This window comes from Rhinatrema bivittatum, chromosome 14 (genome assembly GCF_901001135.1).
Source record: "Rhinatrema bivittatum chromosome 14, aRhiBiv1.1, whole genome shotgun sequence".
Classification (NCBI taxonomy): domain Eukaryota; kingdom Metazoa; phylum Chordata; class Amphibia; order Gymnophiona; family Rhinatrematidae; genus Rhinatrema; species Rhinatrema bivittatum.
This window is the reverse complement of record NC_042628.1, coordinates 24,250,590-24,266,405: the sequence shown is the minus strand read 5'-3', so window position 1 is coordinate 24,266,405 and position 15,816 is coordinate 24,250,590. Positions and strand designations below refer to the sequence as shown.

Genomic DNA, 15,816 nt, shown 5'->3' with positions numbered 1-15,816 from the left:
CTGACTACGATCTGTTTACACACCTAAAGAAAAAGCTTGTTTATCATGACCACTCCTGTCCACAGAGCACTTTTAAAGTAGGTCAGGAGCAGTATTCCAGGCTACACAAGTCTTCCTTGTTTAAAATGTTGTTCTCAGTCCTGGACGACTTTTTTTTTTTTAATTAGATTTTGTGTAGTTTTCTGGTACTAAAATTACCTGGAGGTGTATCTGTAAGGCTATAAATCCTTCGTTTCATTACTTAATTATTAATCAGGTCTCCACCTCACTTCCTTTTTTTTTTTCTTCTCCTTTTCCTGCAGCAGGAAGATGTGTAAAATTGTAACCAAGATATGCCAGTGATTGTTTTGTGCATGCACCGTATTTCAAAAGCCTCTCTGCAGATTTTGCAGCCTAGGTGCCACGTGCAATTGTTACTTTTACCAATGCTGGTCATAGGGGTCCCCCCCCTTAAAGCCAGCCGTCTTCCTGGAAAAGACATTCTTGTGGGGCTTGAGCTTATCGGATAGAAAATGCCTTGCTAACGTGCTGGGGTTGCGGTGGAAACCAGCGAGCCCTCCTGCTGTTCCGCTTCTAGTCTGTCACTTGTGCAGTTGGGAGGCTTTTGGTGCAGTGGCTGCTGCATTTGTAAACAGGTTTAGCTGTAAATTTTGCTGCAGTATATGTGAAATGCTGCATGAACTGCCTCCTTCATGGAACTCTTCCAGGGAACCTGGTTAAGAGTTTCTATTAGTAAAAGCCCCATTATCCTGGGCTCACCTAACTGACCTCTTCCAACAGCCTTTTTATTGTTTACACTGAATGCTAGTCAGTGCAAGCTTTGATCTTCCGTGTGCTGTCTACTCCAGCATCATCTTCGTTCAGCCGATGTAGTCAAGTCTGGCAGTAAGTGGGCTGCATGTGGTACCAAGGAGGACAGCAACCTGTGAGGGCTGCTGCATGGAGCAAAAGGGTTGGAATGGCTCCCTGGGCCCATTCAGGACACCAGTGCCATTGGGTCAGAGAGGCGAGTGCTGGCGCTTCTGCAAATATTTTTGTGTGTGTGTGGGGGGGGTCGGGGGTCTGCTAGTACTTAATGATCTTGATCGGATTTGGTGAAACACCCTTAATGTGTTTGAAATGGGATTAGTAAAATGAAAGCATTTAGTAAATGTTGAATATTGAAATCCTGGTGTCAGATTCCAACATGAAAATGATTAGAGACATTCTGAGCTTTTATGTAAGGTTGGCAAATAAGAAACTTTGGGGAAAAATTAAGACATTTTTTTCAACATTGGTGGCAGCAGATTAAAGGCAATTTATTAAATTGACATGAGTTTGGCATACAGAAAAAAAAATCAATTTATTGAAAGTTTTATGCTGGATGTCTGTTTAAATCGGTGTTCCTCACTCTCTTTAAAAATGTGCTTTGTTTGCTAGCCTTTTTTTAGTTCAGTTTATCTTCGCTTGCACATGTTTTGATGTCAGGGAAAGATATCAAGACCATTGATCATGGAATGTGGCAGAATGTTCCTTACCAGTGAGGAAGTCCATGAGAAAATACTGTCTTGTTAAATATCGGGGTGCAGCCTAAACATCAGCAGGCCTCATCCCTCCCATTCATAGGGGCCGCGCGCACTGTATAACCTGGACGCGGGTTAAATAGGCGCTAATCCAAAAGGGGGATTAGCACTTACTTTATGCGCGTCCGATGTGGAGTGAATGTAATAGCGCTCATCGCATGCCAATGCATGTGAATGAGCCTATTACTCATTCACTCTGCATGCGAAAAAATAAATGTGCGTCTCAGGCGCACATTTATCCCTCGGCTATTAATGCCTGCCTGGAGCAGGCATTAATAGCCGAGCACAGGTAAAAGAAGTACAGAAAACCAGAAAAAACTGCTTTTCTGTACTTCCCTAGCACCTTCTTGCTAATGCGCCCCCTTATGGGCGCCATGCACGCGTTAGGAAAGCAGGCGCTGACTTTTCAGCGCCCACTTTCCACGATTTATATTGCATCAGCCCCAGTGGGGAGCCTAGAGGATCACTTGCTGGGTCTCTGGAGAAGGCACTGGAAATCTCCAGCCCCCTTTGATTACTGGCCCAGTCACTCTCCTTTAGGAAGCCTGCAAGGGAACAAGATGGAAGGGGCTGCAGAAGGGAGCAGTGCAATTGTTTTCTGCTTTGCAGTAGCTACTCCAGCTTCACTCCCCCCCCCCCCCCCCTCCCTGTTGCTTTAAAAATACCTGGGTTACAAACACTGAAGCAAATCCCAAAAAAATCATAAGCAGGGGCTAACTGGGACCTTACCTTGTGTTGTCACTCAGACACTCAGACTGCTGCTGACTGCCTGCAGCGTCCTAGTTTCCAGGGCACTCTCCTGTCCTCAAGTCTACCCACTGCTAAATCCCAAGTCATGGGATCTGAGCTGCGGGGGCGCTCAAACTGGTCCTCCAGGCATTCCCCCAGCCAGTTGGTTTTTCATGCAAATCTCACACATTAGGGTTATCCTGAAAACCCAACTGACTGGGAGGGCCTACACTTCTGCTCTAATCTGCCTTATTAAAATCTTTGTGTATTTTTTTTCTTATATATTTACACAGTTTAGTCGTAGGAGGTGCAAAGCTACTCTTAATTTTTAAAAATGCTCTTGTCTGCTGCAGCCGTGAGATCTGCACCCCCCTATACTTAAGATCCATAGCAGGCCTGGCTTTAAAAAGCTTCATGCTAATAGAGCTGTATTGCATTAAATTGGAAAAGAAGGGGTTGTGCTGGAGTTGAAAAGAGAGCACCAAAATGAACTATCTTCTTATGGACTTAACACTGAATTTGCAAATCTGAATTAGATTTGTTTTCAATGGCCTTGAAATGCATGTGCCTACTACATTGTGGCTAATACAATTTCACATTTTTCCCCCTACTTTAGATACAACTGTGGGCAACCCCACACAGGACTCCTCTTTCCTATCCCACCGCCTGAGCTGCAGCATTGATCATGTCTATAATGGACCACAGCCCCACCACTGGAGTGGTAACAGTAATTGTCATTCTGATTGCGATAGCAGCTCTGGGTGCCTTGATATTGGGCTGTTGGTGTTACCTCCGCCTGCAGCGGATCAGCCAGTCTGAGGATGAAGAAAGCATTGTGGGTGAAGGAGAAACCAAAGAGCCCTTCCTTTTGGTGCAGTACTCTGCTAAGGGACCTCGAGTGGAGAGGAAAGCCAAGCTGACACCGAATGGCACCGAAGTCCATAGCTAATTGCCAGGAGCCAGGGACTAGCAACGTCATTACGGGGTAGAATTGATACTGTGAAGAAAACGGACATGTGGTGGTGCTGTTTTCTGAAGTTCACTCCCTTTGAGATAACAAAAAAAGTCTAATTTTGATTGTTGGTTTGTCATTGCATGCACTGAGAGTATATTTTCCAGCAATGCTGTATTTTACTAGCAATTTTTGTTACTTGAATGTTTAGCTGAGCCTATTTTGATGGAACTACTACTGTAATGTGAACTACTACCAAAACTGTGAATCTGTAAATAGGCCCCTGGTAGCTTTGCTTTCTGTAAAACAGCCTGTGGAGCAGATAGTGTACAAAATCTTTAAGTTGAGTAAAGGTGAGGTACCCTATGGCCTGAGCCCCTTGGCAAAACCTGGCTGGAATTTCAGAGATGCAACCAAAAGTGCAGTCCTTACTGCGCTGAGATGTTACTCAGAAGGTACCAGTTTGTTTTGCATGAGCATAGGGTCTGCAGGGATATCTGCTTGAAGGGGGGGGGGGGGGGGGGGGGGCTGATAGAGCAAGAGGCCATCCTGGTTTTGCTCTTGAGGTAGACGGAAGCCATTAGATGTGCTGAGGGCCTGCTCTAGCCACCCCTGCTGCAAGGATGCTGCCTTTTTAATGACTCCCATTTGGAGGGCCAATGAAGGATGAGAAATGTCTCCTGTTAATGAGCAGGGGACAGTCCAGATGGCTGCTAGAAGACTTTAAACTGACAGCAGAGCGGCTGCTTGAGAAGCATGCTAGTTTTGCAAAACTATTGAATGATTTATTTTTCCACTACAGCCGGTATTAAGATGAGACCTAGCATTACCCTTTCTGTTGTTGCTGTTTACATGTGTACCTAGACTTTCAAGGCCCCTGTGAAGGTATTAAAACAGCCATGTGTAAAATCCTTTTTTTAGTCTAAACAGATCAAATGTCTCCTGTTGCTGCATGTTTTGTAGGGGAATCTTGAGAATATAGTCTGCACTGTTATGTTTGCTTATCAGTAACCTTCTGTTCTAATGTGAGATGAATGAATTTGGTTCTCTAAGCTGAGAGCTACCTGATTTTATGATTAATATATTAATCTCCTTGGACTGCAAGCAGTAGCTGGCTTTTTCTGTACCTGAAACATGTTCCTATGTTAAAATGTAATGTTATTTTATAAGATGAATGAGGGAATTTCTCTTTTTTTTTTTTTTTAATCACAAATCAATAATTGCTCAAAATATGCAGGATCCTGAAAGCATTGTGCATAGTAAATTCATGGTTACTAGTATAACTGCATAGCCCTATCCTTTAAAATTGCAAAAAAAAGTTAGTAAACCCCTGGTCCTAGTTGAAGGAAGCTTCATCCCTTGTTACAGATCATCCATGTAGAAGGGGAAGCAGTAATGGTCAATGCATCTTGTCTTATTTCATAGCTCCCCTCTGCCTGGTGAATAGTCAGAGCTAGCTGCTAATGTGGGGAAATGCCCTTTGCTATTAAATAGGGCAAGTTTGATTTTCTGATGAAGAATATTTGAGACACTGTACCTGACCATTCATTATTTTATAATAAAATGGAAAATCAGCAATTAGACTAATTCTATAAAAGGTAGAGCTAAGGCACCCTCTCAAATGTGTAGATTTTGTCTTAGATGTGAGTGTAAGGCAAATTCATGTTGTGTAGTGTGGAAGCTGAACAATTCAGATGCTTTTAGAGAAGAGCAAGGTTGTGCACCTGTGATGACCTATAGCAATGTTCCTACACCTATCCTGGGGAGCCCTAGCCGGTCAGGCTTCCTGGCTATCTGCATTGAATATATATGATGTACATGCCTTACCTCCATGGCATGCAAATTTCTCATGCATATTCATTGTGGATATCCTGCTGTGGGAACCTCTCACCTGTACTAATGCTCTGTTTCGACCCTCTCCCTTAAAAGTTCTAGATAGGGATGGAGGACACTAATCAAAGGAATCCTTTTTAATCCACAAAAGGATTAAACTTTGTCAGTTTATTTCCTTAAAAGGATGCAGTTGTGCCAAGGAACAAGTACATAAAAGCTCTTAACCAGCACCCAGGAGGCTAGAGGTGCCAATTAATTAGGGACCCTTTTATCTTCAGTTTTAATTTTTCCTGGTAAGTTCACTGTTTGTCATAAACAAAACACTGAAACCAAAGCTTCCTACAACTTAAATAGAGGGCTGCGAGCCTGCTAGAGCAGGAAGCAGCTTGCAGTGAACAGGTGGGTGAGGAGAGAGCACCCTTGTCTGTCACCTGGAGGGGAGAAGGTAAAGTTATAGAAACATAGAAGGCCAGACTAGGGTAAAGCTCCTTTTCCCTTTACTCCAATAGCTTCAGTCCAGTTCTACCAACCCCACTGCAAGTCTGGCCTGGATATTACTGAACAGAGGAATTTAGCCAGCAGAACTTCAGATACATGGTAAGCAGTTGTCACTAGTGAGAAAGCCCTGTATTAAGTACTACAGTGAATGTAACTTACCCAAGCAGTCTTTCCCCAGGGAACTGAATCCAGTTGGTGCGGAATAATTTTTGGCCACACCCTCCACCCCTCTTTGTTTGGCTACATTTCAGCTGGGACATGGCCCCCTCCAATCTAATTGCTGAGGAGCAGGACATTGCAAACTGCGCTGCTGTCAGGACAACTCAAATTACAAGAACAAATGCTTTCTGAACACAGCTCCTGCTATTTGTTAATTTGTAGTCTGCTGCTCTCCTGTGCATTTTTTGTGAATGAGACTGGAGGAGAATGTAGATTTGTAATGTGCATACCAAGAGTTGCTCAAGCATGAATTGGCAATGGAACTGCCCTCTACCCCGAAACAGGTTAAATTCACAATTCAAATGTCATTGGTCCAAGGGAAAGTGGTGGTAAATACAGCCATTTGATTTTTCTAGATCATTGAAATATTCTTTATTTACAATGAATTTCAATAAAATTTGCATAAATACCTTCCAAACACTGAGCTTCCTTTGATTCTTTTTAGCTAATTCTTAGTCTGTCCTGTTTTCTTTCATATATTCAGAAGTCACTGTGCTATCAGCATCTGAAATATCCCATCTGTTTTCATTGTGTGCTTCTACCTCCAGCTCGAGCACCGCTGGCCCAGGACCAGCTGAAGGGGTCTGATCTGATGCTGTAACTTTATTTGTCTCTTGTTTATTTGCAATTAACTTTTCCTCCATTGATGAAATCAGAATTTTGAGCAGGGCATTCTCCCTAAGGAGACTTTTGGATGTGTCCATTAACTCTTGCAACTTTTCTGCCATTTCGCCCACTTCCTTGGCTTTTTCTTCATACAGAGCCTGAAGGAGATCTTTGTGCAGTTGAAGGGCTTTGTTGTTCTCTTCCAGGGTTTGCTTTTGAATTTTCAGTCTCTTTTCATCCTTCCTGGCCTCTGAAATCTGACTAGCCAGCTGAGTCTGGGCCTTGCGTAAAGAATTGATTTCTGCTTGTAGTCTCCGAATCTTGTCTGCTAGGTGGGATGCATGGTCTGGGAGTGTTGGCTGACCCTGAGCACTTTCCTTGGGACAAAGCTCTGGAAGGGAAGGTGGTTGACTAGAGTACTGTAAGATGAACTTAAGTAGATTTGGAAGATTGATTTGTAAGTCTTCAGGATATTTCACACTAAAATCCTTCCTGAAAAAAAAGAATTAAACAGTAAAATTGTAATCCAGTTTCTAAAGATTCTAGTTTTCTCAGTTATAACCTAGAACAATAAAGACAAATGAGTCAACTTGGTTAGAGAGGCCTCTTTCTTGGATAGTAAATGATATGGCAGATAGACTGGCAAGGCCAATTGGTCTTTATCTGGCTATTCTAATCTACCTTACTAAGGATCTATCCTAGCTTGTAGGATAGAACAGGTTATGTTATCTTCCACTTTGGTTCTCTCTGAGTCTGGATATATGACCATACAAGTTTCCATACTTACACCAATCCCTCTCTAGCTTACCTCCTTCAACTCTGTCTCTGATGGGAAATCACATTCCATACTCAAAAGTGCTTGATTGTACTGTCATTTAGATTAACAGGTTCTAACAATCTCAAGGCCACTGTAGAAGAGAACTACATAAACATTTGCTGTGTATTTCCTAGCAAGAACTGTGTTCCTGCTGATAAAATGGAGGACATTTGTATTACAAGCTGGTAAAGACCAGTTTGGGTTTTTAGACAGTACCACTGTATTTTCTTTGCAAATCTTACACCAAAAATGCCATGAAAAGTGAAGTGATTGAAAAAGTAACTGTTTTGGCAGTTTTAATAGAAAAAAAGCATCAAGCACTAAATATTTATGTATGAAATGTGATGAAACAATTACTACCCCCAAAAAAAAAAACCCCTGCCATGAAGCCTATCATTCTCACTACACCTTGCCATGTCAATGTGCAGGGCCAGGCCAAGCAATTAATTCTAAAGGTACTTGTAAGTAATTTCTCAAACCTATGAAAATGAAGGCTGCAGGGCTTATGCTATATAACCCATGCTAAAAATCTTTTAGCAGTTGAGTTAATAAAAATGTAATGTGCATATTATAATTCTACTTATGCAATAAGTGTGTGTGTGTACATGGTAAAACAGGTCCCAGTCTAGATATTAACCCAAAACTGCAATTACTACATGGAAGGGTATTTTACTTCTCTTTCCTGTAACACTCTCCCTCCTTGCAACTATTTAAAAAAAAAAAAAAAAAAGCAAGGCTGGTATAGCAAGCTGCTTTCTGCTATGGAAGGCAAAGTGAGAAAGCGTTTGGACCTCAAAAGGAGGTGAAAGAGTAGAAAAGACTTCCTGCTGAGGGAAAACCAGACCCAAAGCACAGGCCGTGCAGCCTGCCAGATAAATACAGTAACAAATCCTAGTGGAAATAGCCATTCATGCAGGTCAGTGTTTGCCAGGTGCTATGTACCTGTCAGGGGAAAGTCACAGGGCTCTAGGAGATAGCCATGCTGAAGGCTTGTTTGATTTATGGAAAACATGGGGGCGGATCCTGCATGCTCAGCTAGCCAGACTGGTGTAATACAATGGAAGATATCGGGCCTATAGCCAGCACAGTGTGGACAGGAGTAACTGGGCAGACTGGATGGGCCAGGGCATAAATAGTAGAAAATAACAAGATTAACATGAACTAGAGGCTGTACCATCTCTCCCCACCAGACCCATACTCTTACACAACATCCAGTCCAGAGAGTTTACAAGAAGCAGACAGTGTCTTGGCCAAGCCTGGCATCTCCATCCAATTAATGCCAGAGAGGGGAAATCCTTCGGCCCTTGCACGGAAGAGCATCAGAATCTGATCACACGCCCTAGTGCTGGTGGGGGTCCTATGCAGGCAGTCAGAAGATTATGGGGAGGGGCACGACCTCTGCAAGAAGGCCAGACAGTCATTAACCTCAATGAAGTCCTCCTTTCGCAGATCACTGGGCTGGGCCAAGGCTCTGAATACCCACAATGATTTTTACTGATATTTTTAGGCAGAAGTGTAATCTTTCTATTTTGGCAATGGCCATCATCTTGTTACACTAATAGCATTGCATGGCAGTGGGAGAAATCCATCACCCCTGATCTTGTTACTTTTATCTTGGAGGGAACAAGTGAAATCGGCTAATATCAGAGGGCTGAGCAGCAGCTGGGTAACTTTAGGCCTGCCATTTTTCCGACCATCGTGAGGCAGATAAAATGTAACCATGCCCTAGGAATGGCTCCAACAAATCATGAAAAAAATCCACATCAGTGGACTAGGCTGAGCAGAGCTCTTTGCTCTAGACCTTTTTTTTTTGGAAAAGATAAGTTTTCTATTCCATTGATGTCTTCTTACTAAGTTGGAGCTGACATTGTAAACCTTTTAATGAGGTTCAAATTCTAAACAAAATTGTCCTTTAAAAAAAAAATTTTCTCTGCTTAAAAGAGCGGCATACTGGAAAGTGAAATGAAAAGGGTTACCCCATGATTAATTTAAGTGAGCAGGCACGTTTGTAACAAGTGCATAAGAGTTAAAACGCTGTTCCAGCTCATATGAGGGTGTACCTTAATCAATAGCTCCCATTGAATATATGTGATTTTTTTTATGATTTGTTGATACCTTTATCACATATTTCACCAGTTTTTTTTTTTATATTGAGTGACTAGGAATGGCTCCAGCACTGCCAGTTAAATTTTGTGCCGGCAATGAATGACTGCTAAAATTTGTTGGAAGTTTTCAATTTTTTTTTTTTTTTTTTTATTTGGGTGACTCCAAATGTTACATTGACAAAGCCCTTCACCATCAACAGCTGAGAGAATATTAAGAAAACACTTAATTCTATAAAGTTTACTGCACCAACCAAGTCAATCTATGCAGCTGACCTAAAAAGCCTTCTAAACTAAAAACCTTCTGCTGCCCTTTGGTAGCTTTCACATCCTAAACAATGCAACAGCAATTTAAAGTAAATGAAGACTCTGAAACAGGCTGATACAGCGTGATGGTTTCAAACAAAAGGCCTGTATAATATTCGAACACTTAGCTGTCTATAGCAGGAAATGCCTTACATTTACACAGGCATGACTTCGAGGTTGGATCTGCTTGGCTTACAAAATACATTTTTAGATAAATTGATCCCATATCCATTTTAATAGTTATTTATTAAAAGGGGTACTGTCCAGTATAGTGTCTCACTCCCTAGTTTTCAAGATATTCACTAAAATTAAGTATGCAAAAATAAGGCACCATAAGTTGACCAACTTATGACATCTAAACTGCGTTAAGAGGGTCTGTTCACTATAGGATAGTGTTAAAGCATGTAAAGTGATTTTACAGCATCTGCCTTTGGTTTCTCCTGTAGGTAAGTAGAAAGCTGTGTAACAATTAATACTTTGTCTTGTGTTTATAGATAGAGGTCTCTATCTATAAACAAAATCACTTCCTGGAAGGTTCCTGACCATGATCAAAGAACCCTGCCTTTTAAATAATCATTTTTACTCTAGTGAAAACAAAAATATTTTATACTATTTTAAACTTATAATTATTGGTATTTTTAACCCAAATGACAATTTTATTAAATAAAACATGTAGATTTGTTTTAAATCTAGTAACAGACTTCATAGCCTCTCTTTTCACATTGAAAAAGACCCAAATTGTTATTTATAAAAGCTCAAATCTCCAGCTTTAAAGATGAATTTTAAAAGGCCAACGCATGTCAAAACCAGGACACATGAATGGGCCGGGCCAAGTGGATTTTAAGACGCCTGTGTACTTGTATATTTCCTGCTGTGCACACAAAGGAAAAATTCCAAAACGGGCGTGGATGGGGCATGGATATTTTGGCTTCAAATTTGCGTGTTAACCCTTAACGCGCACAGACATGTGCTCCAGGGTCCCCTGCTGCATAACCTTACTTCTGCTATGGAGGCCGTGTAAGTAATAAAATAAAGGAAACTATGCAGATCGGGTGGGCTTTTAAGGTTCGGGGGAGGCAATTAAACTAGGGGAGTTTGGAAGTCCTATCCCAGGGTCTACTGGGAAGACTGGAAACGGCCTCTGTGTGCATATCTACTATTGATGGGGTAGAAGCAGTATTTGAAAGCTCAGGCATAGTGTGCACGGTCCGTCTTATTACATGAAGGTATAGACATGCATATTTATAAAATGTCTGCCTCCCTGGGTGCCCCATGCTCCTGTTTAAAAGTTACCATCTTAGTGAATACTATCGCACGTAAGTTTATATAAATTGCATTTCTCCCTTGCAGCTTAATTCTGCATACCTTGAAGTTTTGGGGTTTTTTTCCACGTGAAAAATAGCCAAGGTAAGCTCTTAGTCAACAGGAAGATAAAAGATTTTTAGGTCAAAAAGCAAAATCACTTTACAAACAGACTTCCTAATGGTTTTAGATTCCCCCCCTTTTTTTTTGGTCTGATTTGTTTCTTTTTTAACTACGTCTCTGAAATCTTTTCTTATTTCTCCCACCAGTTTAAGTCTACATAAATGGATACGATGCCAGGCCAAGCCTCATTAGATTAATAAACTAGCAAGACTATGCAGGCAGTTTGGCTTTCTATTTCCCTCGGCGTCAATTTAAGTGCTTGGTGTTGGCCTTAAATTATGAAAGGCTAATGCCCTCCATATTTGAATGGAAATCAGTGGGCCTTGTGATGGGCAGCTTTCTTCCTCTGTACTGTTGGAAGTTTATAAGTTGGAATTTCTACAAAGGCTTTTTCTCATCTACACTTGCAGCATCAGCTATTGCTGTATTATGGAATAAACTGCCTCTTCAACTCAGAGAATAAAACAACTTGTTACGATTTGGGAGGAGCATGAAGATGTGGTTGATGCCAATGGCCTAGGAAATTTTACAGTTTTGGGAAAGGCAAGGTTGCGTTATTGTTTTGGTTTGTCTATATATTTTATGTAAATGTATATAATTTTTACATTTTGCCCCAGATAAAAAGTATCTGTAATGTGACTGGTAATTACTATTAAATGAAATACAGACCAGAAGCAAACTTAAAAATGTTGGTGCCTGAAAGGCCCCAGGAGCCTTGTTGCCACCATTTGGTTCTCCTCTAGCAGAATATCTGCTACCTGTATCCTGGGTGAAGCTCCAGTCCAATCCCTGTACCAGAAGCTGGAGCCCAGTCTGGCCCTGGAAGATGATCTGCGGTGCAAGAAGCTTAAGAGTGGATGAGAATGCTTGGCTACTGTTTGAATAAGATTGTCTGCTTGAATCTCTTAAACATATGTGGGTGCACCTAATATCAACTGGAAGCTCCCAAAACAATCAACCTAATTTCATTAAACTGTATTAAAGATTAATTATTAATTTATTTTGCAGGCCTCTTTTTCTTGCCTTTTCAGTTTTCGGGAACCCCACCCCCCTTCAGTCTTGTATAGATTTAGTATCACCTTTCTAAGATCCTGCAGCAACAACCACCCCCATGTACCACTGACATCAACCGCTGAGACCAGGGTAGCTCTAAAGAGGCTGGGACAGGACAGCTTTTGGCTGCTTCTATTCTGCACCCCAGCTGCGGGTGTCAACGAAGCCCCTATAATGATCTTTTGCTCCATTTCAGAAGGGATTTCACCGTTCTAAATGCAAGCGAGAATACCCTGCACTGATGGCCTTAAGCAAATAACTCTAACAAAGGCCCTAGAGAGTCACAGGGCCTTCACTGAACACGGCAGCAGATCACGTTTAGTGTTTTCCATGTCAATCATTTATTAAATCTGAAAATGCATTGAAAGGAAATGACTCAAGTGCTATTATATTACACAGTTTTAATTAGATTCTGCTCACTTGCTAAGAAGATAAATGTTCCTATTGACCAGCCTAGAAAAAAAATAAATAAACAAACCATCCATGCTCTTACACTAATTCTGGGCTGTGCAATAAAAAGCCAAACAACCGTTCAAAGGCTTCTAATTTACTTGCTTCCCCATTCCCTCTTCAATCTTTGCTCCAGCCATTCACTAGGTTTCATTTTTCTCCCCAGAGAATCGGGGATGTAAAGGAAATTCTCGGCTGTTTTGTGTTTCCCCCCGCCCCGCTGATGCTTCTTCCGTCTGGCCTGGTTTGCTGCACTAGACATATTCCTTTCTGTACAATCATGTTCAATGTGAAGGTGAGATAAAGGTCAGTGACACTTATTTCACAGGACTCACTGAATACAGCTGTGCTGCGCCTTCTGGCACATCTGAAGAAGGGACAGATGCCATCTCCACAGCTCATGCACAACACTGCTGCTGCTTTTTTTTTTTTTTTTTTAATCCTATAAAAGCTCTAATCTATGATGATTCAGGCTTTCACTAATCATTTTCTTGGATGTTCATGCTTTTTTTTTTTTTAGCAAAACTGCAGAAAACGATGCCGAATTACTGTTAGCCAGGCCCTACAGCCTTTCAGTTCTTTGAATTATGCAGTAGAACAAATAATTAGATATCTAATCTACTCCAGCCCAATACACCCTGTAAGAGTTGTAACAGAGTTTGGAATAGATGCGAATCATGTGAACAAAGGCCATTTTCCTCTATCTTTGTGCCAATACAGTATTTCCTCAGCACAAACCTGCACTCAGATTTCATGTGGTACCTAAAAGTGGCAATGTCAAGAAAGTTTTGAAAAAGATGTTGCTATTCCACTGTATCAATTTAGTAATACCCTAAACACTGTTTATTAAACTTTTTTTGTTTTATTGTTATATTTTTATTTTTTTACACAGTTGCATGACTGGAAAAGTCCTTATTGACTCATCTGATGGACCACTAATGACTTTTCAGGTGAATAAAATTCCTACATCCATAGATTTGTGTTGAGCCTCCTACGATATTTTCCAACAGGCACAAAATGGACGCCAAACATGATTTTTTTTAGATTTTATAATTATAGGCTCCAACCTATGGCTATCATAAAGCATGTAAACTAGCTATTGCCTCCTTTTCAACTAAGCATATTATCACATAGTAAAAATGTTTTCTGCACGGAGCAGTTTAATTTGCTTCTGCTGGTATAATCACAGACTCAGATGTTCCTGGTAAGGAACTATCTATAACGTATGTTTACTTTACAAGTTTTTGGGAGAAGAACTGGACAAAATGCAGAACTCTACAGCGGTATGAACAGCTCTTTCACGTCTGAACCTCTTGGAAGTCCAAACAGTACAAATATTTTCCCCTTCCCCCCTTTCTTATTTACATCTATAGTTTATTAGAGATAAAAAAAAAAAAGGATTACAGATGCTTTACCTGCCATGGGGAAAGAACAAAATGGTTGGGAGACGGTCCACCATAAATTCCCAGGGAAGATCATTTCGTGCTACATTAATCCTGCAAATAAATAAAATTGTAAAGACTACCTTTAAAAAAAAATAAAATAAATCAGATAACGGACTTGAGGACCCATCTTTTACAAACCCCAAAGAATTCTGGAAGAAGATGCAAATATGACAAAGAAAAAAACAGCATCATCGAGCGTTCAACAGCTATGAACAGATCCTGCTTCATGACCTTCTGTATCCACTTCCAACCCACAAATTAAGTAAAAAAAAATCAACATTCAACTTCCCTCAATAATGAGACAAGTCCTGAGGTCACATGCCCCCCAGTCTCTCTTCCCATGTCAACTGCCACGTTTTTGTTTTCTTGCTGTTCTTTCAGTGAGTTTGTGCAGCTTCCATTATTTGTCTCCAGCAAGACAGCTTTTCATCATTGCAATTCTCAGCCAAGCCTTTGGATATGATTACGGTTCAATTCAGCTGCATAAACACATATTTTACCTAGCGTAAACATGAGCTATTTATTAAACTCACTTTTACATCCCCTGCAGCTGTTTGTGTTGTTATTATACAACAAACAATACAAGGCAATAAAAATCAGTAACAGGCAGATGATAGAAGACACATGTTGTGAATAAATTGAGTGTTGTCATAGGTCAGACATTATCGTTTAATGCAGCATTGACATAAAATGAGTGACCAATGGCAAGACAGCTGTGTCTAATGACATCCCAATGAGCTTTATCTGCGGGGATACTCTGATCACAATTTAATTTTCGTTACCTGCAGGTACTAAAAGAACTTAACGACCAAATATTCAAACCTAAATATTTATGTAAGTTAGCCGATAAGACTTATCCGGCTAACATATGGAATATTCAGCAGCTGCTGAATATCCCTGAATTTGCTGTTCCTGAGCTGTTTGGCAAGTCTAATTTATCCGATTAACTGGATAAGTCTGAATCTCATCACTTATCTAACTAAGTTAAACAGATAAGTAGCGCTGCCCCAGTATTGCTACGGCTCTGGATTTGAGAGTTAAGTGATATTTTTTTTTTTAGGAGAAATACACATCACATTGTTAGTTTTCAAACTACAGTTTCCATAAGTAATGGAAACAGACAGCAATAGAGTAAAGTTTGGTAACTTGCTTTCCATCAATGACTAAGGAAATGCCAATATCAGAGACAGCTCCTGGGCAAGTTAATTTGCAATCTCATCCAAAGTCAGTCTTAATCAGGTCTTTTCAAGTGACACTCAAGTATGCAGGATCTAACGTAAAGCAATGCCGACTTGATGTTTCTGCCGTCACAGTTCTGTGCTCTAACCACTGCATTACACGGCTTTCTCATAGCAGTTAGTACAGGTTTTTAGGCAAAGCAGCCTCCTAATATCAACTAGCTCATGTGACGGTGGAGTGCCGTACAGCACTTGAATCAGCTGTCACCCACTTCCTACCTCTCAAGTTCCTTCTTCATCTCTTGGGAGGTCATGCATAGAATTTGATGGGTTACCTGCTTCTTGGGGTCCGTTTATCTCAAACATTCAATCATAATAAGAGCAAGCAAGTCTGAACGTCTCTGCACAATGATCAAAACAAGTAATAAAGCGAGACTGTGCGCAACCTTGAGGCACTGCTTCTGATGGCAGGAGCTGCACCTAGGTCTTTGCAGGTTGATTTGTCCATTACTAATCACACACAAGGCTACCAGCAGCCCCGGGACTTCTCAGCATGGATTACTGAATCAGAATGCTTATTTATTTGAGCAGCTGGGACATTTTTTACAGTTATTTAATGAGACATAAAAACCAAAAATAAA

At 40.9% G+C, this 15,816-nt stretch overlaps 2 protein-coding genes across 5 annotated transcripts in view; one reads left to right on the top strand and one right to left on the bottom strand.

The window, feature by feature from the left end:
• SNN (stannin) overlaps window positions 1–6,148 on the top strand; it is a 178,000-nt gene extending 171,852 nt beyond the window's left edge. For 2 of the 3 annotated variants that reach the window (XM_029577118.1, XM_029577117.1), the window contains one exon: window positions 2,908–4,819. In XM_029577118.1, the coding sequence (XP_029432978.1) occupies window positions 2,977–3,240 (264 nt within the window). In that variant the 5' untranslated portion in view covers window positions 2,908–2,976 and the 3' untranslated portion in view covers window positions 3,241–4,819. Of the gene's footprint in view, window positions 1–2,907 lie in introns of all 3 variants that reach the window. The other variant, XM_029577116.1, reaches the window with a different exon arrangement.
• Window positions 4,448–15,816, bottom strand: part of TXNDC11 (thioredoxin domain containing 11) — an 84,423-nt gene continuing 73,054 nt past the window's right edge. For both annotated transcript variants that reach the window (XM_029577111.1, XM_029577112.1), the window contains 2 exons: window positions 13,968–14,048; window positions 4,448–6,891 (listed from right to left, as the gene is read on the bottom strand). In XM_029577111.1, the coding sequence (XP_029432971.1) occupies window positions 6,246–6,891; window positions 13,968–14,048 (727 nt within the window). In that variant the 3' untranslated portion in view covers window positions 4,448–6,245. The remainder of the gene's footprint in view (window positions 6,892–13,967; window positions 14,049–15,816) is intronic.